Below are 24,696 nucleotides of genomic sequence, written 5' to 3'. Positions count from 1 at the left end.
CTCACTTTACTTACAACAGACCGCCATCAGTCAGTAGTCCTTCAGCTGTGTCAGTCCGCACAACATCACTCAAGCCAGTGGAGCGTGGCCGTGCAGGAAGGGAGCCAGAAATAAGCGCCATATGTGCCGTACCTCCAGCAGCAGAACGCTGGATGGAGCACAGTTTGATCCACTACGTGACCCGCAGCCACACTTTCACACAGACCCCGCCGACACATGTCAACAAAATGGCCGCCTGCCCGCCATGAGGCGGTGTCTTTTGGGGGTGAATGTGTTTGGTCCGACGCACTTCAGAGGAAATCTTGAAAAAACAAGAAGGTGGCCAATAGCCAGAGTGCCAATATTTTATTTGGACGTAGCAGCCTAGCAGGTAAGACAAATGAATCCAACGTTTCGGCAGTTAAGCCTTCATTAGGGAATGATGTTCCGACGTACTTAACAGACTGACAGGCATTAGTCCGACACCCTATACCCCAAACCCTAACCTAACCCTAGAACCTCACAGGGAAGCCACGGGTGAGTTTTAATACGTCGGAAACAACATACACACCCCGTCTTTTGGTCATGAAGACACTTGCGTACAGTAGATCAAACCTGTGGTTTTTCTGATTCAGAAACATTGGGTGTGACAAAACCACAAAGCCAGCAAGTACGAATGCATGTCTAAATCCCATGTACAGTAGTACGTATGTACCCGCTGCTAAGTGTGATGAAGTGACCATAAACTAAAGGTGATTCTGAGTATGCATGTAAAGTAAAGTAGGCATTTTTCTCCCCAATTTAGTCATTATCATGCCATTGAATTCCTCCCCAGTGTGTTGTTGTCACTGATGTTGTATCCTACTGGCTCACCTGTCAGAAGGACGTAGATCCTGATTGGCTCTACCCCTCCTACACATTAACACTCCCTGCTGACAGACGCCGCCACCCCCAGCGGGGAAAAATATGTTTGTTTGAATAGACGCTTGACGGAGCCGGTTGTGTGTGTGTGTGTGTGTGTGTGTGTGTGTGTGTGTGTGTGTGTGTGTGTGTGTGTGTGTGTGTGTGTGTGTGCGCACACACAGGCGTTCTAAAGCAGGGCCAGAGTCTGTAACAGCAGGGAGCGTACAAGTACAAATTCAATTAGTCTGCACAGTGGCGCTCCAATCGTGTTCTTTGATTTATGAAGATAAAGAGGGAGGAGGGAGTACAAAGAATATCACGCATGGTGTCACTGGTGTCAGGTTGGAAAACCTAGCTTGGAAATGTGTCCAAAATGTACTGCAAATGTTTGCAGTACATTTGTACGACACTGTTGTACGCCAAAGTAGGGCATTCATTTACAAAAAAACATAAATATGGAGATACAAGGTTTCTGCCCAGACAGCAACGATTGTATGTATAGAGAAAGATAGAGGGATGTGAGCGAGAAACAGACACATGATTGATTGGGGTTAGAGAGAGAGAGAGAGAGAGAGAGAGAGAGAGAGAGAGAGAGAGAGAGAGAGAGAGAGAGAGAGAGAGAGTAGAGAGAGAGAGAGAGAGAGAGAGAGAGAGAGAGAGAGAGAGAGAGAGAGAGAGAGAGAGAGAGAGAGAGAGAGAGAGAGAGAAACGTGACTAAACAGACATTGATATAGAGAGGCAGAGATGGCAGACATATGCAAATAAGACAATTACTATATCAACTATAACAGGCCATAACAGTGTTTCTCGTTCGACAGCTTCAAAAAAAGAAAAAAAAAAGAAAGACTCAGTCACTCTCCCGCATTGATGAGACATCCAAGCCAATTACAATCATAAGGGCTGGCCAGCACATCAACATGACAACCCCTTAATGCAACCACTTATAACAAACAAGGATTCATATCAACAACTTCTATTGGCTGAGTTATAACCATAGAGTATAAAGACGGATAGAGACTGAACAGGCCAAACATTGCCCAAATTGTCAAATAATAAGAAAGAGGCAAAAACTAAACAAAAAAAAGAAGATGCACAGCGTTGTGAGCTTAATGTAGATTGACTTTCACAACATTTATCTATGGAACCGAGTCAAACGGAATGTAATGACTCAACTCAAGTGCCTGTCAGGGTGGGGGGATCCCCAGTTCAAATGAGATTCTTTTGAGGGGTCGCGACCTGAAAAGGTTGAGAACCACTGGTCTACACCAAAACACTTGCCAAAAACAGCCATAACACGTTGTGAGATTTTTACTGCTGCTATTGTTGTTCGCCCCAGAATAGAGACACTAGTACTCATGTGGTCAACTCGGGTTTGACTCAAGAGTCTAAAAAACGGACCGTCGCAGGCCCATTTTCACAGTTAAACTAAAGCTTTTTTTTTGAATTGATGTGACACAAACCAGATTAGAAAGCAAGGAGGTCACCATTATGTGGATGGGTTTTGTTGTGGTCTGAAGTGGCTGAGACTGCAGGGCGCCGTGGGGCATTTAAACAAGCTTTAACAAGTTTCCAGAGGCCCCGAGGGGGTCAGGAGCCGAACACATAAATGTCCAACGCTGCAGGCCAAAGGAAAAGGGCCCAGAATTGTCACAACGTGTGGTTTTTGCAACGAGACAGTACATATTTACAATGAACTAAAATACATATGTTTCGGGGAACTGTGAGTGCCATTTAACGGCTGAAAGTCTGGGCTTACATTCATGGACAGACAATTTTATTTAGTGTTGGGTTTAAGCTGCGAGCCACAACTTATTTTAATGAATAAAATGTTACTCCAGCCACACCCCATCTGTGAAGTCAGATAAGGGAGGTAACAGGTCTGCTGTGACATCACAAGACTTCCCTAACTTTACCCTAAAGTTAACCACACTAAAGTAATGCCTTAAACCTTATATTTTGGCATTTAGCAGATATGCTCTTATTATCCAGAGGGACAATAAGCACGGCAAAGACGTACATCAAATGCAGTGAGACAGTGTAGTGCCTCCCCAGGTACGCCAATAACGTAGTCTAAACAACATACTATCAATATAATAATGTGTACAATGAAACTGTATGACAACAGGTAAGCAATTAACCTATAGCGTCTGTCTAAATAACATGAGAACAAACAAGCAGGGTATATGTGGTCATCAAATCTTGGTCAAGTGTTACGGGCTATAGACCATATCCACATGGAAGCCATGTTGGCATTTTGCATTGAAAAGGCAGGGTGCCTTTCCTCCCAAAAACTACGCCTAAACCTAACCTCAAAACTATGCCCAATCCGACGTCGAAATCCTCAGAAACGAGCGAGACTTGTGCCATCACACATCATGGAGGTGTGGTCTCGGTTCAACTCACAGTGGCCGTTCTGCCAGAAAATACTTAAGCGTTTCATTACATTCATACTGCGTTCATGCATGCCTCATGGCTGGGCTGATAGTGGACTTACCGCTATATATATGCTATTATGTTAGGAATTAGATTGGCCTAACAACATTACGTTGGATTACATCAAATTAGATCAAACTGCATTAGATATGATTAGACATTAGTGGAATGTGAATGACATTTCAAGGGGTCTTGATGGATGGCGGGCAGTGTTGTTCTCTGCTCCCGAACACAAGGTGACAAGCTACACAAAGTATTGATGTGCACGATTGTTTTTTAAATGTAATTCTCTTGGAGCAGTGGTTCTAGAAGTGCGGGGCCACTACATCCTTTGAGATGGGGGGCCTGCAGACAAACAATTTCAGGGTCTTTTACATAAAAAAAAGGTTTGAGAACTAGTTTTGTAGAGAAAAGCGTGTGAGGGCTGAATGTGTCGTTAGATTTTTAAGAGCTTACTATGTACTTAAGAAGGGGCATCCTGTAATAAGGAGGTTTTTGAAGGGGGCGGAGGTGAACGCCTCCCTTCATCAAACCTTCCATAGATGGTTTCAAACTGACAATGAGAGAGAGAGTGAGAGAGAGAGAGAGAGAGAGAGAGAGCTAGTCTGTGCTGTATCTAAGCGCTGCTATGAGTGATTGTTGTTGTTCCTTCCGGCCAAAAGCAATGGGTGAGATATGAGATATCACTTGTGATGTGCATGTACTGGAGGGGGAGAGAGAGAGATGGAAAACGGGACTACAGCCAATGAAAACAATGTGAAAGTTGTAGCTACACACACACACACACACACACACACACACACACACACACACAGAGCACTGCAGTAGATTTAGAAACGTGGAACCCTAAGGGCAGGCCTCCTCTCTTCTAGGTTTATTTATCCAGAGAACGGCTCTTGGTTTTGTTTTCCTAATGCTCCTCTAAGCTGCGTCTTAAGAGACAAATGGTGCAGAACAAACCCCGAGCCGGAGCGGCGGAGCCTAGGTGATGAGATACTCACTGTAGTCCCTCCTCCCGGCTATTTTACCCCTCAACAACATCATCTTTTACCCCTCATATGAGAAGTGTGTTTTTATTTTATTATTCTTTTATATAATTCTTCTCTTTTGTAATGCCTGAGGAATGCGTTGCTATTGTCTTTCTTGAGGTGATAATGGCTGGATGTAAGCCACAGTTTCGAGGCAATTCACACCTTAACCTAACAATAGACCTGCCAATGAATACTAATGAAGTGTGCTAAGCAACACTATTTCATTAGGCGGCTATTCAAACTGGTGTCTATTGTCTACAACTATTGTCTACAAGGTAACATTCGTTCTTGCATCGAAGAGGAGACCACAACTCCAGATTTAACAACGTAATAGCTGTATCAAATAAAAAATAACAACACTTAGTGTGCCCCCTGACCCCATCATCCTGTCATTTCATCCTGGAGCTGGTAGGGGGCGGGACCAGGGTGGGACCACTTCAGATCAAAGGTTCCAAACCTTTGGGCTCGAATAACGTTTCATGAATGATTATAAAACAAGTAGATCTACAAGTTCTTGCTTCGGGATGCGACAGGTTTTTCATGACAGGGCTACGTCGTTAATCAGACTAATCGCTTAGCTAGTCGATTCAATGTCTTTGTGTCGATTGGTTGACGTAAGAAATAAATAAAATAAATCTGTATATACAAAACTACCTGCTTCTTTATTATACCATTAACATACATGAACAAGATTAAGTCATTATTGGTCCTACAGTATATGCCTGAGCCTGTTTTACAGTTGAGGGCCACATGTATGCCTGCATTATGCTATAGGAGACAATGCATACAGTAGCTGGAACTACAGTTCAAATCAGTTAGAAACTGTCAATTTATTAAGCTTGGGCATTTGGGGCTAACTATGAGACAGTCATGTGTAGACCACTGTATGTTCGTTTTGGGGCGAATGCACATTATGCATAAGCTACTATAGGTTTTCGATTGGAACCCACTGCTTTCTAGTTTCAATCGAGTGCTATCCTCTGGCGCCAGCATTAGGCAAAAATGGTCCACTAGCACTCAGGATACCTTAAAATCTAAGGAGCGGATTGCCATGATGCAAGTTGCAGAGTGTATGTACAGTACGCTCCACGGAAGGTAGATGAACCCTATGGGTTTTGGTGATCTCATGACCTTGCCTTTTAGCGCCAACCCGAGGCCCACTACGATCACAAAAGATACACTGTCTGTCATGTAATTCTACTGTAGACGACGGCTTGCAGTGAAATTTGATGAGCACATTTACTCCCCCTGAGGTACAACTATTTTAGATCTGGGTAGACACGCCCCCGTCCCCCGGCGACAAGGCGGTCTAGGGGTAGATTTTGAAATGCTTGTAACTTGACAAAAGAGCGTAATTAGTGACCAGGGGGGAAGCAATCTTCTAGCTGGGATTTTAGGGCTGGTTCAGTCTTGCATCTGATGAGGGGTGCGCCGGTTAGGGGTAAGGCCAAGTCCTACCTGGCTTGTCATACATCAAACTCTCTCAGACGCACACACACACACAAACGTGCACACACACACATACACACACCTGCCACTTTCTGGCTGCTTCTCTCAAATATGGAGATCTGTCTGTCTCTCTCTGTCTGTCCGTCTCCCCCCCCCCTCTCTCTCTATATTATGTCTCCCTCTTTCTCTCTCTCTCTGTCTGTTTCCCTCTCTCTCTCTGTCTGTCTGTCTGTCTGTCTGTCTGTCTCCCTCTCGCTCTCTGTCTGTGTCTGTGTCTCCCTCTCTCTCTCTCTCTCTCTCTCTCTCTCTCTCTCTCTCTCTCTGTCTGTGTCTGTGTCTCCCTCTCTCTCTCTCTCTCTCTCTCTCTCTCTCTCTCTGTCTGTGTCTCCCTCTCTAGCCACTTTCATACAGCCTTAACGGTGGAGCAACAATGGTCACCCATTCTGTGTGCGTACAGTACACACAGAAGTAGTGTCTGGGGTTCTCTTTCTTTCTCTTTGACAGTGACCCACAGACACATGCACACGCTCAAATGCACACAGACAATTTGATGAACGTTTGCGTACATTTAGACTTAGAGTTAGCCCAGGGGTGCAGCCTTCCAATTATACCCAGTCCACCTGATCTGATCGTCTCTCTCTCTATTTATCAACACCCACGCAGCTTTGGCTAAAAGCATGATGTCATTTTCTGTCTCTCTCCCTCTCTCTCTCTCTCTCTCTCCTCGTCTTTCATAAATCAGGAGGAGACATTTTTAATCAAAAGATGAAAAAAGCCCATGGAACAAATCCTGCTTCTAACAAACCTCTCCCTCTATTGTGTCACGTGTTGTGTAGGCCCTATAGGTGTGCGTGTGCGACTGTGCGTGCGTGCATGTACAATCAATGCAATACATCTGTGTAGTTGGGTGTGCATCTCTCTATGAATGTCTGCCATGCACGTGTCAATTTATGTGTGTGTGTGTGTGTGTGTGTGTGTGTGTGTGTGTGTGTGTGTGTGTGTGTGTGCGTGTGTGCCTGCGTGTGTGCATGTGTACAGTGTCAGTCATATGAGTGCACAGTCTTTGTAAGTGTGTACATTAGAGTGCTCTTGATTATAGCTGTGGTTAACCATAGCGCGACATCACGTTCATACAAATTGACATTGCAGTCGTTATATTGCACGTCATCACGAATCCTGAGCTCAGCAACTATAACTGTAGAACTGACGTCAGTGAGTGGAGCCAAACCGTCTCATTACAGAGAGAGAGAGAGAGAGAGAGAGAGAGAGACTACTAAGGTGAACGGGTGTCTGACTGTCCTCCCATGAAACTAAACAACCATCTGTCTTTCTAGGGGGAGGAAATAAAAAAATCCCAACAGTCTTGTGATTTCTTAGTTTGTATCTTTGTCAGACCGAAGCCGTTTGTTTATTTTTAAAGCCACGACATTAATAACAAAACAAAAAAAGGAACTCAACTGGGGTCTTCATGTGGAACACAACGCTGCATCTCTCTCGCTTTGATGTCAATATAGATTTTGTGGCAGCCAGCAGCAGTGACACTGGATTTTTGATCTGAGAGAATAATGCCTGGGCATTTCAGGAGAGACTTAGTACCCGAATAAAATACTGGTCTTCACATTATTTCTTATTTCACTGATGCTGCCTTCACACAGGCAGATGCAAAGAAATTTAAACTAGCTCAACTTTTTTGCATCAGCTGTATCTTTGCATCTTCATGTCGCTGGCTTCCATTGAAAATGAATGGTAGACGGTATATTTGTTTCTGCCCGCGTGAACGCAGCATTGGAGTAAAATACATAACTGGATTTTTGATGCATAGTGTGGGGTCTCGAGAGCGACACCCCGCGATGGTAAGTGCGTTGCCAGGGCAACCAGACACGCTGTCAGACAGAAGAAGCCTCGGGCCGTTAGGAACGCCCTCGGCCGTGTGATAGGGAATGTATACGTCCCGAATCTCCTCCTCCGCCAGCTGGAGCTGATGGATCGACCGCACCCAAATCAGCAAGCGGCCACACCCGTCATATAAAAAGGAAGACTCAGTCTACGTCTGACAGCGGCTGGTTCACACACATATGCTCACGGAGGCACGCACGGCACACCGTCGGGGGGTAAGACGACACACACACCTCCACCGAACACACATTCATGTGAATAGCTCTGCATGTCTTAACTGTCATTCTCCTCTCATCACAGGCTTTTAGGAACGGTCCAGGGAATGTCCGAGGGACAGAGACACTCGGACTGTATGAGTAAAATATAGAGACGGGAGTTCCAAGTCCGCATATCGCGCGGCGGGAGGGTGGCAGCCCCGCCACAGTGACAGCGACAAGGACACTACCCAAAATAAGGTCGGAAAGAAACCTATAATTCTTGAGTCTACTATTGAGGCCTGTCTAGCGAACAGGCGCTCATTATATACGCCAGGGTGGCAAAACGGCTAGTGCTCTCTTGGAGCTGGAACCCGCTAGGGGAGAAGACCCAGCTACAGTTAAAGATAAAGACCGATGACGTCACGAAGCAAGGCAGCGCCGTCACCTCTTATCGTTATTAAAACCACAGCCCTCCAGTGAGGAGCGAGCTATCAGAGACTGTACAAACCTGAGTTGAAATCTAATCTTCTGTTCTCATCCTTCTCCAGGCTGGCGACGACGCCTGTGAAACTTAAATTGTATGGAATATAATTTATGCTGAACCTACGTGGGGTTTCTCCTGCATGCATTCCGTATACTTTGCTGCTAAACAAATAAAGAGCCGTTTGAAACTGCTGCAATTCCCTGTTCCGCCTGCTCCTTGACCACTGAGACTCCACAATAGGCACAGGATAAAGTTAACGTACATAGTGCGGCTCTGTGCAGTGTAGAAGCTATACTAATAGTGGATCACTGTAGTCGAAAAAGTGCATGCACACTTATACCAGGCACAGCTAGACCTATGAGTTCAAATTGCATACACTATTCTAAATCTAATAATTGCGATTATGCATAATGTGTTATATTATATATATATTAAAGTAACACTGTAGTCCAAGGATTTTACAGCTGTGTTGCCTATGTGGTTTCTCTTGATTGGAAAGTCACTTTGGATCAACTCGTGTTGTTTCTTTTCTTCTAAAATGAGCTATACAAATAAAGATGGTTCAACTTGACTCGACATGAACTTATTGTTGGTGGCAGCCAGGCAGGCTGTGATTTTGTGGCTGGGTTGGCGAGAAGAGGGGATGACATTTATAGAGGCACACAATGCCACGAGCAAAACAGTACCATTTAAGTCTGATTGAGCAAGATAGTTAACCCCCCACCCCCCTGTCCGATGTTGGTCTCATTGTACACTTGAATAAATACACTGGAGACACGCACAGTCCTCACATTTACACTTGTGTATTGGCACACACAAATAAACAAACGTACAGCCAAATATATAATATGTATAATATATTATATTTACTTTGCCCTCCATTTATGGATGTGCTTTTTTGGGATTTCTTTCAATTGTACCTTTGTTGTATACTGGATTTTACTGGGTCTAGAACTCCACTGAGAAAACCCATTGCTGATGTGCAACCTAGTTTTGCTTATTTAAAGACACTATGGTTCGGGTATTTCCATCCAGCTCGGGAGGTAGGGAGGGTCTGTCTCTCTGTCTCTGCCTCTGTCTCACTCTCTCTCTGTCTATCTGTCTCACTCTCTCTCTGTCTCTGCCTCTCTCTCTGTCTATCTGTCTCACTCTCTGTCTCTGTCTCTCTCTCTGTCTATCTGTCTCACTCTCTCTCTGTCTATCTGTCTCACTCTCTCTCTGTCTCTGCCTCTCTCTCTGTCTATCTGTCTCACTCTATGTCTCTGTCTCTCTCTCTGTCTATCTGTCTCACTCTCTGTCTCTGCCCCTCTCTCTGTCTATCTGTCTCACTCTCTGTATCCGTCTCTCTCTGTCTCTGCCTATCTGTCTCTGTGTCTGCCTCTGTCTCACTCTCTCTCTCTGTCAGTCCGTCTCTCCATGGGTTTCTAACCACAGGCCCCCTGCCTTCTCCGTTTGTCCCTGTTGGCCCGTTTCATTCATTCATTGGTATTCCACACCCAGTGCTGAATGCAACCACCAACAGTGCCGTCCTTGAACAGAACACGGATGTTGAACTCCTGCAACTCGACTCGCAGACAATCCCATTTGTTCTCCTGTGGTTTCTTCCATTTTAACGATGCGGATCCCGTATCGAGACGAGACGTGAAATGAGCTGAACTCACCTCACCCACGCTCACCACAGCAACACGGGGTGAGATGAGGTCACTGCAGTCAGCGTTGTAGCGGATTAACCCATTTTGACCTGAGATCAGATTCTAAAAATGTCTTCTACATCCTGACAGTTTTCTGAAAAAGCTATGTTTCTATGTCAGTCGATATTAAAATATATATATAGCAGACCTACAAGCTTGTAGATCTGCTATTTTTCAATAGCTAACACCAAAAGGGGTTCCGCCCAAAATGGGTTAAGATCAGTGGTGGCAGGACTACTCGCATGTTTTACTGAAGTAAACGCATCAATATCACCATATCACCACCGAGTATTGGTATCGAAATGCACTTAAAGTGCCAAAAGTAGAAGCACCATACTCATTTTAGATACTATAACATTTTCAAATGTATGAAATGGATAAGAATCTTCCGAAAATAGCAGATCTACAAGCTTACAACGCGTCGCCCCGCATGTGGCGCTACAAAATACCAGAGAGTCCAGAGTTACGGCCAGCTAGTCCAAAGTACCACGGTTAGAGCCGTGCAAAGTTAGTAAGAACCTCCTTCTTTGCTAGAGCCTTAGTTAAGAGTTCGACCCACAAAGCATCTAAAGTAGAGCTTTACAAAGTACCCCAGGTACAGCAGATAGAGCTCAACAAAGTGTGTCTTGAAGAGCTCTAGTTAGTTAAAGGGCCCTTTTGCAACCAGATCTTATGTTTGGGAGACAAGAAACACTGTCACGCACACTGGTCTCACTTCTTTCCTGGACTACATGTTGTCTCAGTAAGACAGCTCTCCCCCTTCTCCACAAGGTGGGTTGAGTGCACCAAGCATTATGGTATTTGTAGTCCAGGAAGGAAGTGAGACCGGTGTCCGTGAGAAATAGTAAAATATCTGAAAACACATATTACCCACCTAAGAGCTCTACAATACAGTGAAGTTAACAGTAAACTAGTAGTGTGTGTATACATATAGGAGGCGGTATGTTATGTCTGTACATGTAGTAGTAGTAGTGTGCTTACATAAGGCATGAGATCCAGCGAGGAGCAGCGACACGGTGCCGAGGGCCAGCAGGGCCGCTAGGGAGGGACCTGGGACACCGCTGGAGGCGGCCATCTTGGCTCCGGTCGGGATGGTGGCGGCGGCGGGGCGGGGCGGAGCTGACCTTTGACCTGGCCGTCAAGCCGAGGCCCTGATTGGGCAGCGAGGGGCCGGAGAGTCTTCACGCGGGATGGCTTGGCGATCTGTAGAAACACAAATGGGGAAATGAATAGGTTAGATTACATCGTGTCATGTTTGCTCCCAACCTTTTCTGGTTCTGGTTCAGTTTCAGGGCCCACTTGAATTGAACCCCCATTTAATGGCATTTCTATCTCTGGGATCCCCAATTTAGATTGTAAAATCAATGTTAATTTTTAGGGTATAAATGGAACCAAATGGATCCGTTAGACCCGTTAGGGTCCATTTGGTTCCATTTGTAAACTCTCAGAGTTACAGACCCATAAGGGTCCATGTCATTTAACTGGGGACCCCCTGGAACTTCCTCAAGGACCCCTGGGGGTCCCTGGACCCCATTTTGGGAACCACTGATCTATGGAACTACTATTAAAGTGTTCTGGCATTATGTGGCAGTATCTTCCACCAGTGGTCCTCGGCCCCACAGGTTGGGAATCCCTGCATTATGTAGACCAAAAAGGAGGGAAAAAAAGCCCTTTCATGTTTTGGCATGTCAGTCAGAACTAAGGCGGTTGTTTTGCTCTGTGTGATCTCGAGCCTCTTTCAGGTGTTCTCACAAGAAGCTTTGTAGTACAAACACACTCGCTAATGAGCACTGCGGACATCAATCCATCAAGGCCTTCGTCTGACACCTGTACCCTCACGACTCCAGTAATCTCTCACCGTGAACGTCTTGAAAGGCACAGACACGGTCAAAACAGCCGTAATGATGTTTAGACTCCTATTCTGGTCTGGGTCGGGAACGTTCGCTCTATTGAGCTTATAGATCGGCTGTTGGTGTAGAGACGGAAAGAAATTGGTCCAAGTTGGTCCGAATAGTGGGGTTTAACCTATTTTGGGCGGGAACACCTTTTGCTGTTAGCTTTATGTTATGCTTTAGCTATTGAAAAATAGCAGATCTACAAGCTCATAGGGCGCCACCGAGTGGTGCGCTACGAGCTTGTAGGTCTGCTATTTTTGAAAAATCGAAGAACGACTGAAATAGAAACATAGCTTTTTGAGAAAACTGTCAGGCTGTAGAAGACATTTTTAGAATCGTAGGTGTTATTCCTAGATGGCACAGAGCCAGATCACATTGTTGTCACGGTGGCGGACGGACTGAACCCAAATGCAGAGGCAGAGCATGAAAGTTCATTAAATGATATTTATTGCAGAAAGCAGCTTAGCTTACAATACATGCAAACTCAGGGAAGCCAACATTTTCTAAAGTACAAAGTAAATATCCAACAAGGCAAAATAAGGCAAAAACACAATAGTCCAAAGAATGCAAAAACCTTACAGAACAAGACTTCCAGTTACGGGCGAATCACAGGACACAACAAGGAACATCTAGGTTGAGCACCGGACAAAGGTTTTATGTTCCCACAGTTTGTGTGTGTAATGAGTCCAGTCTTTATAGGAGGTGGGTTGATTGGGGAAATGTTCTCAGGTGTGAAAAGGGGCATGGCACTGTGGGGATAATGAGAGTGTGAGCAGGTGTGTGGCAAGGACTGAGAGATAGCATGGAATGTGGGAGTGGCTGACATGGAAACATGGTCTGCAGGGAGACAGACCATGACAATTGTGAGCTTGTAGATTGTCTATTTCTGCTTTTTCTCCCCCAGAATATGGATCAAGTGGTTAATAAGACACCCAGCTTGTGCTCTTATACAAAACCCAGTTTTTGTTTTTCAGAAGAGAAAAGTATCTGTGGCTGAAAACTAGTAAAGTATCTTTTGATAAGGGCTCCCCCAGACAATGCCCCCCCATTCCCCTCTCTCTCTCTCTCTCTCTCTCTCTCTCTCTCTCTCTCCCCCTCACACTAAAGCAGTTTCCTCCTCCCTAGTTAGTGTGTTTTAACATCCTGATCTGGTCTCTGTGTTGCTTATCTCAGCACCTTGTAATTAGACAGACTGCTGCTGATATCCCACAACTCCTCTCTTTGTTTTCATCCACATTGCTATTATCCCTCCACGCATACGCACGCACGCACGCACGCACACACGCACATATTCCTGTGGTGCTCATTGATATGTCTACCGTGTAGTGTAGTGTGGTTATGCACACTTTAATTAAAAACACAAGAACAAAAGAGAGGGAAAGATAGCGAGAGACAGAGAGAGAGAGAGAGGGAGAGGGAGAGGGAGAGGGAGAGAGACAGAGAGACAGAGAGAGAGAGAGTGCAGCACAGCTGTATGGAGAGAGAGGAGGCACAGACTCACTCGTGACATGAATGTGAACGGCAGTGTTGTGGTGTGGTGGGTTGCCATGTCTCTGTGCTAGGGTTGCACAATATTGACATATTTCTGGCTAATATCCCATACCCGATTAAATGCACGATCAAATCGATTGACATACGAGTTAACTGTAAGGCTTTACTTCACACCTGTTAGATACGGTCTAACTGTGATTGCAGATGCATTCTCCAAAAACTGTGCATTATGTTGTTACTTTTAATTGTTTTTAAAAGTATTCATGGGTGTAAGTGCATGGTTAAAGTGGCAGCAGTTATTTGAAAGGCAGCACATTAAGAAAGGCAGAACGTCTCACATTCCCGAGCCAAGGAAGACAAGCTACTCTCCCATTTCACTTGTTGGCTCACATCACAGAAAAACAAAACAAACGTAAGCGTTGCTGAGATGCACGAGCAGCGTGTTTTGCAATTGTGACGCGAGCCAAATAAATAAAAAGTTAATTGCGAGTTCCTTTGTCCTCCTTGACGTGAGACATTTGAGATCTGCTACCTTTTTATTCATATATCTGTCAGAATATGCTCACTGCGTTTTTAGCACTCTGCTGAGAATCCAACCGTTGAATCGCAAACCTCCGTTTTCTAAACTCACCGTGCGTTCCTCTGGCTGCTATAAAACAAATATACTGGCAACGGTATTCTTTACACGGTGCACCGTCTCATTTCTGCTGCCAGACAAAAATGGTAACGGACAAAAAGGAAAGAGAGCCTAGGGAGAATGGATTTCTGGAGCCGTGTACGCCTAGTAAGTAAGAGGGAATAGTGGATTGGTGCTAACGGCATGCAGCTGGTTAACATACATGGTGGGGTTAGTGCAGTGCATGGTTACCAAACTGACTCATGTCAAGGACCCCCAAATTGACTCTAATCAACCCTGCGGACCCCCATTTGAAGAGATATGCCAGGGGCCCCCATAAGAGGCACGGCTGAACGTATCTTTTTTTGCCAAAAATGGGGGAGAGAAAACCGAGCGCCTCAAACGCACGCCCACACACAATGATGGTTCTGCCTGGCTGCAGGGTGTCTAAACGCACATACACAAACACACAGTGTGACAGTATATAGTACATATAGGAATCTATACTGACACACACATATACACACACAAAATACATGTACAGACATATATATACCGCCTCCTATATGTATACAATTATTTCGTTTGTTTACCAGCATGCTTATGTGTATAGAGACAGACACACACACACAACTCTTCCTCAGCCTAACAATGGGCCTTTTGTGGGGCGACATGCCAGAGATGAGTGGGTGCCCTTCAGAGCCTCAGCTCATCTTTCAGCATGCGCGCACACACACACACACACACACACACACACACACACACACACACACACACACACACACACACACACACACACACACACACACACACACACACACACACACACACACACACACACACACACACACACACACACACACACACACACACACACACACACACACACACACACACACACACACAGGTTTAGGGTTACTGGCAGATTTGGTAGTTTTTAAATCATGTGTAAATAATGACATTGACAAATAGAGACACCAGGTCGAAAGAGGTTAAAATCACGTCGGCCTGCTGTTTGACACCGACGTCATTAAAGAAAAGGGGAGATATAATGGCCGATATATCGGCCAGACCGATGCTCTGCAACAGTGCATTTGGAGAGGAGGGTCAGGCCTTTCGTTTTTTTTCCCCAACGGTAGAGTAAACAATGCTGGAGTATAGTGGAGGAATCTCAGTGGGGGAGGAAGGGCAAGGGGGCGTCTGTCTCTCTCTCCGAGCCCAGAGGAAGTGCAACCCATGTGGGGCTCTGATTTATGACCCTCCCCTCGGGGGCACATACAGCCCAGCGCTGCCTCCTCTGCTGCTGCTAGTCCCCGACTGCTAACATGAAGCTCCAACGCAATTACAGGAGCTATTGTTGTTGGACAGCACTTAGTGCATGTAGCCTGGAGCCCGCGGTGGACCTCTTCCAAATCAAACGCACGCGCACACACACACACACACACACACACACACACACACACACACACACACACACACACACACACACACGCACACACGCACACGCACACACACAGGCCTGATGCTACCCCACACCTGGATTACAATGGCCAACCGAAATAGGCTGGTAGCATGGCATTGGTACGACGTCCCGTTAAGTTCGACCATGACTAACCTTAATAACCCTATAATCTCTAAGGCAGGCAGACTCACAGAGAGACAGACAGAGGGAAGGACAGGTAGACTCACAGAGAGACAGACAGAGGGAAAGACAGGTAGACTCACAGAGAGACAGACAGAGGGAAAGACAGGTAGACTCACAGAGAGACAGACAGAGGGAAAGACACTAGGTAGACACTGACAGAGACAGACAGAGGGAAGGACAGGTAGACTCACAGAGAGACAGACAGAGGGAAAGACAGGTAGACTCACAGAGAGACAGACAGAGGGAAAGACAGGTAGACACTGACAGAGACAGACAGAGGGACAGACAGGCAGACTCACAGAGAGACAGACAGAGGGACAGACAGGTAGACACGGAGAGAGACAGACAGACAAATCATAAAATTAATTATAAACAATAACATGCATGCACATATGGACACATACGGTGGGACTGAGAAATGTAAAAAACACCATAGCAGCTCTAACCACTTTACTTGAATCATCACAGCATACCCTATCCTGGGGGACGTCACGTGACACTAGCATTGGTCCTAGATCCAGTTTGGTGTTCATACAGTATAGAGGGAGAAGCATCGAGGAAACCAAACACCCGACAGAGACAGACAGCCGTCAACAGTCACAGTCAGACATGCTAAAGTGTGTCTAAAGCAGGCCTGGGGTCACACACGCAAACGCCACTTCCTCTTGCTATTAGCACCTCGACGGGAAAGAATTCTCGCTAAAAGCAACAGCCTCCCGAGTCCTTCCCCAGGAGAGACGTAGAGAGATGAGGGGAGAGAGAGGAGATGGAGAGGTGTTTAGCATTCCGGTACCGTTAGCAGGGAGTCTAATCGATTCATGAAAAACCCACTCGTCATTCCCCCTGGCCGCTGCGGGTTCTCACAGGCCCGGCTGGTGAAGGAAAACGCTAATTGATAATGTTCACCGGTTCGGACGTGTCCTCGGACGGCTCCTGAAAGGCCGGCTGTTTTGTGTCTGACATTAGAAAAGAAAGGGCTCATTAGCAACAGCAGTAACAAAAGTCATGTTTTTGAGGGGCACTAGCCCTTCTGGCTTGCAGGAATGAAGTCTATGGACTTTTAATGACGTAAAAAAAAACCACCCCTCGTGACGTCATGAGGCAGCCATGAGTCCATGGACTTTTAATGTTTAAATGTTTGCTTAACACACACACCACCTGGGGGATGCGCGCCTTGTGCGGCAGCCATTTTTGCACTGTTTTGCACCACACCTCAAGTTTGGGGCGGAGGGGGAGAGGGAATCAATTATGAGCCAGTTGCACTGGAGGAAGATTATGTGGCCAGATGGAGAAAGCCAGGTTGGGAAATTTGTGCCAGGACACTGGGGGAAAGCCCTGCTCTTTGAGACAACTGCCACGGGATGTTTAATGGCCGCAGTGAGTCAGGACCTCAGGGTTTACCGTCTCATCCAACTGGACTGCATCACAGTGTCCTCTCTCTCTCTCTCTCTCACCACTGCATCAGGACAGCTGTTTTTAGGATCAGATGGAAAGCTCCTGGTTAACTCCCTACTGGTCAGGCCCGCTGAGACCATGTCCCGCTGCAACTTGGGTTTTCCAGGTAGGTCTTCCATCTAAGTTAAAAACCATACCCCTTAGGCCTATGCTATAATGTGCTGCAGATATAGGCTCTTTGGTAACGCTTATGATATGCACTATATGGCTGTGATTATTTTCTGTATTTTGGAAAGATTTTGGGAAAATGTTGGGGGAACAATTTGGGGGGAAATTTGTTTTGACAACAACAATATGTCTAAAACAAAGATATGTTCAAAGATATATACAGTATATACAATAAAAAGTCCATTGAGGCGCTAGCGCTAGCAAGAAGTTAAAGCATGGAGATGTTCAGCTCAATGATTCAATGCAAGAACAGTATTTTCTTCCAATGTGGGGAGAATGTAATGTGTTTTTTTAACAGTCAGTGTGTGTGGGGGTCATGGGTTCGAATCGCATATGTGGAAATCGGTGTGGGGGAAAATCAATGGCACTCTTGAGCAAGGCACTTAAACCTCTGAAAAGTGCTCGGTGGGCAACAATAGAAAAGCCTGTGGAATATCTGCCAAGTGAACAATGGGAGGGAGAAGGTCGTGGCGTAAGAAGAGCACAGTAAAAATCAGCAGTGTTATTTTAACTCCGGGAACACTACCCATACCACCCCGTAAGGGTCCATCCCTAAAACTACCAGAGTTAAACCAACGCTCTTCTCTTTCGCTGCGTAGCCTATACGAGCTCAGCGGCAAAACCTCCCCGGATGAATAAATTAATTAATTTAACATTATAATGATGTCCATCCCCCCCCCTCTCTCTCTCTCTCTCTCTCTCTCTTATCTCGTATCTACAGAGAGTTATAAAGCTGAGCTTTTGAGGTGGCGGCGTTAACCGTTGAGTTCCGTGGAGAGAGAGCCCGTGTTTTTCAGCTGACACTGGCACCATGCAAAATACACCTCGGAGTGTCCTCCTCCCTCCCACCATCAATTATTTAACCACACTACTGTGTGCTGCTGCAGCCATTACTCTCTCTCGTAAGCCAAGCTCCGTCACATTACACACACGCACCCATGCACGTACGCACGTTAATTTACGTTCACATAGCACAATTGGTTCTTGAACCTAAATAAAAGACATATACTTTGTCATACAAAGAATGGCAAAATAAATATGTGAGCTTATTGATTTACACTATTTACACATTGCTAACAGCTAGCGGTAGAGATAGAGTTAATGAAAATAATCATTAAGTTGCGGCCCTAGTTAAGTCATCCCCATAGCAGCTGGGTTTTAGTGACAGATCCAAAATGGCGGGAGTTGCTTTCTGCAGGCGATCAGTAGTTAACCAGCGGGCTACTCCCTCTGACACGATAATGGCTCTTAATTCACATCACTACCTCGTGAATCATAGATGCAAACACGCGTTGCATTCTGCTGCTGCTGAGAAAGGAAACGCTGCGTGCGTGCGAGTGTCTTGCATGACAGCAAAATCACAGGCGTTACGGTAACAAATTAATCCATTTGTAACTGTGACAAGAGTCACTCCGTTTTATTTGTCTTACAGACTGAGCTGAGAATGAGGGAGCCATGCGTAACACTCAGGATTGGGGATCACTAAAATCAAACATCTTAACCACCACTATAAGGCATTAGCCGTGGGTGATAATAACAGACTTTTGGTCTTCGGTTCGGGCAGAGACTTTCAGGCACTCTCCTACTTACACACAGTCACACACGCACGCACGCACGTCACACACACACACACACACATGAAAATGTACTTTCAAAATTACTGAGGCAGTACACACACACACACACACAACATCCCACGTGTCAAGATCCAACAACTCTCACAGCTTTGGCCGGAGGAGATATCAGGATTACAGTCGGCAAGCAGCAAGAGACACACGCACACGCACACACACACACACACACACACACACACACACACACACACACACACACACACACACACACACACACACACACACACACACACACACACACACACACACACACACACACACACACACACACACACACGTCGCTCACTGTAAAGATGTGAAGTTCACATTCACCAAAGATGATCCAACAGATCTTCGCTGCCTCCAGGCCAGGGGAAAAACATACAGTAATGAACAGTGTGCTGCCGCATGCAGCTATACTGTATAGACTTCGGTGTGGTCGTGACTACTGTACTGATATCACCAGCGTCTGTGTGGATGGATGGAAGATCAAAAGAAATATATGTTTAATGTCTCCAAGCCATGGGAGAAAATTACTGCTTTCAAGGCCTGTTTTGGGCCAAATAAAGATTTCTCCGGGAGCAGTTATAGGCTGCTGCTGGAGAGAGGGGGGGGGGGACACAGAGAGAGTGAGTAAGCTGCGTAGCATCGTGCCGAGCGAGTTCGCACGTGAAAGACGGTGAACGCGAGCGAAGAGGAGAGGAAGATTAGTATTTAACAGTATTTAAGTGCGGAATGCGTCTGGGTATGAGAATGTGTGTGGTTTCTTGGTTTCGCCCTGATGTGGTTAAAAACTCCACCCTCCTGGCTCTTCCGAGTGAAGCGATGCAGACGCTTTAAGAGCTATTTTGCTAATATCATCTGGATTGTTCCTTGTTTATCTCCTGTCAAAGTGAATTAAAAACAATGCTTGGGGTTCATTAAAAGAAGGCCTGAAAGGAATTGCATTCCACAGTGCTAACGTTTCGCTACGGGACACGAGGAAAAAGAGGGAGCCGAAACTGGGACGACCCTGTTTGAATCCCACAGGTCCAAAGACAACGTTAGACCGCCATCCCCTGATGAATCATGTTGGACAGCCAGCAGAGTAGCCCTCTAGGAGGTTAGAGTTTAACCTGCTACATTAATCCTAATTTATGCTGCTTTGCCTCAAAGACCTAAAAGTGCCAACAACGCGTCACAAAGCGATGGAGGATAAATGAAGCTGTAGCTCGTTAGCCCGTGTCCTTTCTTTGGCCTCGTTGTCCGTTTTAAACCCAGAAAGGAAAACTCCCTTTAGTTTGGACCTTTCTTTGGAACGGTATGTACCGTGTGGAACGGTATGTACCGTGTGGAACGGTATGTACCGTGTGGAACGGTATGTACCGTGTGGAACGGTATGTACCGTGTGGAACGGTATGTACCGTGTGGAACGGTATGTACCGTGTGGAACGGTATGTACCGTGTGGAACGGTATGTACCGTGTGGAACGGTATGTACCGTGTGGAACGGTATGTACCGTGTGTATGAACGGTATGTACCGTGTGGAACGGTATGTACCGTGTGGAACGGTATGTACCGTGTGGAACGGTATGTACCGTGTGGAACGGTATGTACCGTGTGGAACGGTATGTACCGTGTGCGACGGACAGCCAAGAACACTGCTGGATGTTTTACCATTTACATTTTGATACCAATACTGTACCTAAAGTACATTTTTAACCCATTTTGAGATCAGATTCTTTTTCTGAAAAAGCTATGTTTCTACTTTTCTCCATTTTCCAATAGCTAAAGCATAAAATAATGCTAACACCAAAAGGGGTTCCCGCCCCAAAATGAGTTAATTATGCACTTGTAAAAGAGTATTTCTACATTGCAGTATTGATACTTTTACTTAAGCAAAACATTTACTTTGTCCACAACTGAACGCAATAATAGGCTAATTGAGGAGAGATCGGGAGGTTTTTTTTGTATGCTGTACGTGTGAACATCGTGTGAACACCAGCGACATCAAAAGGCATCATTGTCGTCCTGCGTCCTTGCTAGTCAACCTCCCCAAAAATACCCACAACAGCAAGCCGCATAAACATTGCTATAATTAATGATCCAAAAATAGTTGGCATTAATCTTCGGCATGAATCGTCGGTGCGAAAGAAAACAAAAAAAGTCTCCCTAAAAGTCATTTCTATCTACAGGCTGTCATGCAAATTAGAAATTTTGTTTAGACACGCCTGTCTGTTGTCCCCCCAGAGGACACAGACACGTCTGTCTGTTGTCCCCCCCAGAGGACACAGACACGTCTGTCTGTTGTCCCCCCAAGGACACAGACACGTCTTGTCTGTTGTCCCCCCAGAGGACACAAGACAAAATAGTCCCTTCAAAGTGAGTTGTGCCGTGCTTTTATGACCGTCATTTAACCAACCAGTTAAACCGGGCCCAAAGGCAGCAGCAGAAATAAAGTCCGCCACACAGACCTCGTTCTCCTACAGCATTTGGGAACACTTTATTTTAGGGTCCGAACACAACAAGGCCATTACACCTCGCAGCACTGTCATTACCCACACAAAGCACAAACTCTGTTCCGGCTCCACCCAGCTGATCCATGCTCATACGGTCATGATGACTCAGTTCGCATTGTTTCCAGACATTGTTGTCTGGAATTCAAAATGCACTCGAGTGAAAGTGCAAAACGTATTGGCATCAAAATGTACTTAAAGTGTACCAAAAGTAAAAGTACTCGTATGCAGAATGTCCCATATAAAAGTATTTTGAAAATAGATCTGCGAGTAAAGGTCACAATGCATTGTGACCTTGTAGATCTGTTCTTTTCAAATGGACAAAATGTATGTTTGTGGTCAGTGTATGTTTTGTAATAATTAACCAAATCTATAGTAAGTAGTAACTAAGGTTTAGAAACATAAATGCAGTGGAGTAAAAGTACAATATTTGGATCTGAAATGTAGTGGAGTAGAAGTAAAAGTATTGGAATTTTTTAAATACTCAAGTAAAGTACAAATACCTCAGAATTGTAGCAAAATTGTAGTGGTGCAAGTACATTTACTTAAATGTACTTGCACAAGTACATTTACTTAAATGTACGTGCGCCACTGCTTGACGAGGGGAGAGCTGTTAGAGGTTAAATGTCTTGCTCAAGGGCAGTTCAACAGGATGGGAGGTGAACCGGTGACTGTCTTGGTTACCAGGTGGCCTCGATCTCTATCCGATAAAATACACAATAAATGCACTTTTTCAGCAAAGTTGTACCAGAATGTGCAATGATTGACAGTACAGTTAATCAATGTTTAGTAGAAGTAGTGGATATTTCTCAGAGGGACTGGATACAGTAGGCGCTGTAATAAGTGTGATCAGTGCTCCTCAACGCAGCAAGGTGTAATCAGAGTGGAACAGGCACCGAGGGCTCTCATTAGGAAGGAATTATGACAGAATCTGGAAAGACTTTACTTTACTTAAAGGAGCTGTTTAGCATTGTGATGCAAAACGCTTATGAAGGTCTTTGTAACCTAGCCTAGTAAACATACTCAGCCAAGCTTTCTTCCAAAACCGGCAGCCGGTGAAAACTACAGTTCTCAACACAGGCCCAGCCCTATATATACCTGGGCCCTCATCAAACCCTGTACACTCAAGACACTGCCCCCGCTGCCGCCCTTAGATTTCCATATATGGAGCTGACCTGTTCTGACATTCAATATGTTGATCTGACCTGTACACTGTACACTCAAGACACGCTCCATACATGGCCAGTACATCCAGGTGGATGGGTGTTTCTCGCCCTCAGGGCGTCTTACTGATACTATACCGTTTCTGTCGAGTAAAAAATTTATTAAGTCCAAAACTAGCAGATCTATAGTATACATATACAAGCTCACAACGCGTTGCCTTTCGATGCGTTGTGAGCTTGTATATCTGCTATTTTCTGAAATTGTGTGCCAGCAGGTAAAAAAAAGCAGAAAAAAGTAAGTAGTAGTAAGTAAAAAGTTTAACTATGAAGATAATAGGTTTCTGCCAGTGATTGTGGTAAATACATCATGAATGAACGCATTGGATTTCTGACAAATAACGACACCCGATTCACACTGGCGTCAACGTCTTCCAACGGCGATATGTGCAGCTACAGTGGGAAAGTCAGGAGGAGGTGCAAGAACAGAACTCCGGCTTATATAGGGAACGCATTCATTAGTTTTCTCCCCGCAGTTACGTAACTGTGTTGTTTTAACGACGACCTCCTCGCCAAGCATCAGTTCCTACACGGAGGAGGAGCTCGCTACGCTGCAGGCTTCGTACTATGTATATATGAGAGACAGCCATCTGTTTCAAGAGCCGTCACACAATATACTGACTCCAGGTGCCATTAGCCTCAATCCCCAACCCCCCCACCCCTCTCTCCTGCTCGCTCCCCTCCTCTCTCTCTCTCTCTCGCTCTCTCATTACACCTTTTCATTTTTCTGGGTCAGTCCACCACGACTGAAGGCTGGCTTCAAAGACATCCATGAATTAAAGTATATCCGTGCGTGCCGTGTGCATGTGTGTGTGTGTGGATTCTAAAAATATACATACTCTCCGTTCAGACTCGTCCTCCCACACTACATCTCCATCTCTACACGTTTTTATCTCCATCCACTCGTCCTCCACTTCCTCCTCCTCTCCTTCCAGCTCTGTTCATCTTCTCCTCTCCTCTCTCCCCACCTCCTACTCCCCAATCGCTTCCCCCCCACCTTCTCCCCTTTCTTCTGTCTGGCTGGGGTCTTCCTCATCCCGTCGTATTTTATTCCTTCGCTTCCCTCTCCCTCACTGCTTCCCCCCCCCCCCCCCACTCTCCTGTGGACCTCATGGCTCATGCATACTTAACTGTGCTGGCGTTGCAGTTGTTTGCTATAAGGAAATGGTATGAATTAGCATGGATCTGCAGGACTATTATGTAAATGCCCCCTGCGTGACTGACTTCACCGCTCCACTCCTTCAATGCCGTTCCCTCCATCTCCATCCCGAAGGGGGATCAAAAAAAGGTGTGTATCTATAACCCTCTGCCACACTCTCACCACCACCACTACTGCCAAGCGCCATAAAGCCTTGGTGAAGAAGTGTGAGAGCTTTGCACATTGCAAGGTGACGGAGAAAACCAAGTAAAAACAGGGCTCCTGTTGAGGAATGGCTTTAGTTGAATACAGCCTTTTTTTGTGTTGTGCACCAATACTGATGCTCTTTTTACATGAATATTGGTGAGACCTGCCAATGTCAAGAACTACACTTAAAATGGTATAGTAGATACAGTAGGTACTGGGCATTTATGGAGATGGGGAATTTAGAAATTGGGGGGAGGAAAAAAAGGAAAAAGAGTGAAATGTTGGTATTGGCGAGAGTACTCAGAAATACAGCATTCATACAGAATAAGTGGTATTAATGCAGCCCTACTTCCTTTATTCTCAGGAGCAGTAAGCAGTGAAAGAACCAATAGCCAGACAAGAGATATTACCGTGTGAGACGACTCCCTTCCCCAGTTCTATACAGATCAACAGCGCTACTATCCTCCTCAGTCCAATATCTGTGACTCTGTCAATGCCAGTCAGTCCATATAGACGGCAGCTTTGCACAACAACCTACTATACAGGCCATAATATCCCAAGTGAGCTCTGCAAATAATACACGCACTGTATGCACACGCTGCCCTTTCCTCCGAGACACAATTATAATTACCATATAGTGGCCGTGCACAAATATATAGTGCTCCGGCGTTCTTCCTTTTTTTTCCCGTA

General features: G+C 45.5%; 1 protein-coding gene across 4 annotated transcripts in view; it reads right to left on the bottom strand.

Annotated features, from left to right (window-relative positions):
- ptprsa (protein tyrosine phosphatase receptor type Sa) overlaps positions 1 to 24,696 on the bottom strand; it is a 254,365-nt gene that overhangs the window by 183,591 nt on the left and 46,078 nt on the right. For all 4 annotated transcript variants that reach the window (XM_080770974.1, XM_080770973.1, XM_080770972.1 and 1 more), the window contains exon 2: positions 11,045 to 11,266. In XM_080770974.1, the coding sequence (XP_080627100.1) occupies positions 11,045 to 11,138 (94 nt within the window). In that variant the 5' untranslated portion in view covers positions 11,139 to 11,266. The remainder of the gene's footprint in view (positions 1 to 11,044; positions 11,267 to 24,696) is intronic.

Source organism: Protomyctophum bolini (assembly GCF_963924005.1).
Source record: "Protomyctophum bolini genome assembly, chromosome: 8".
Lineage (NCBI taxonomy): Eukaryota > Metazoa > Chordata > Actinopteri > Myctophiformes > Myctophidae > Protomyctophum > Protomyctophum bolini.
This window is presented reverse-complemented; position numbering and strand designations above follow the sequence as displayed.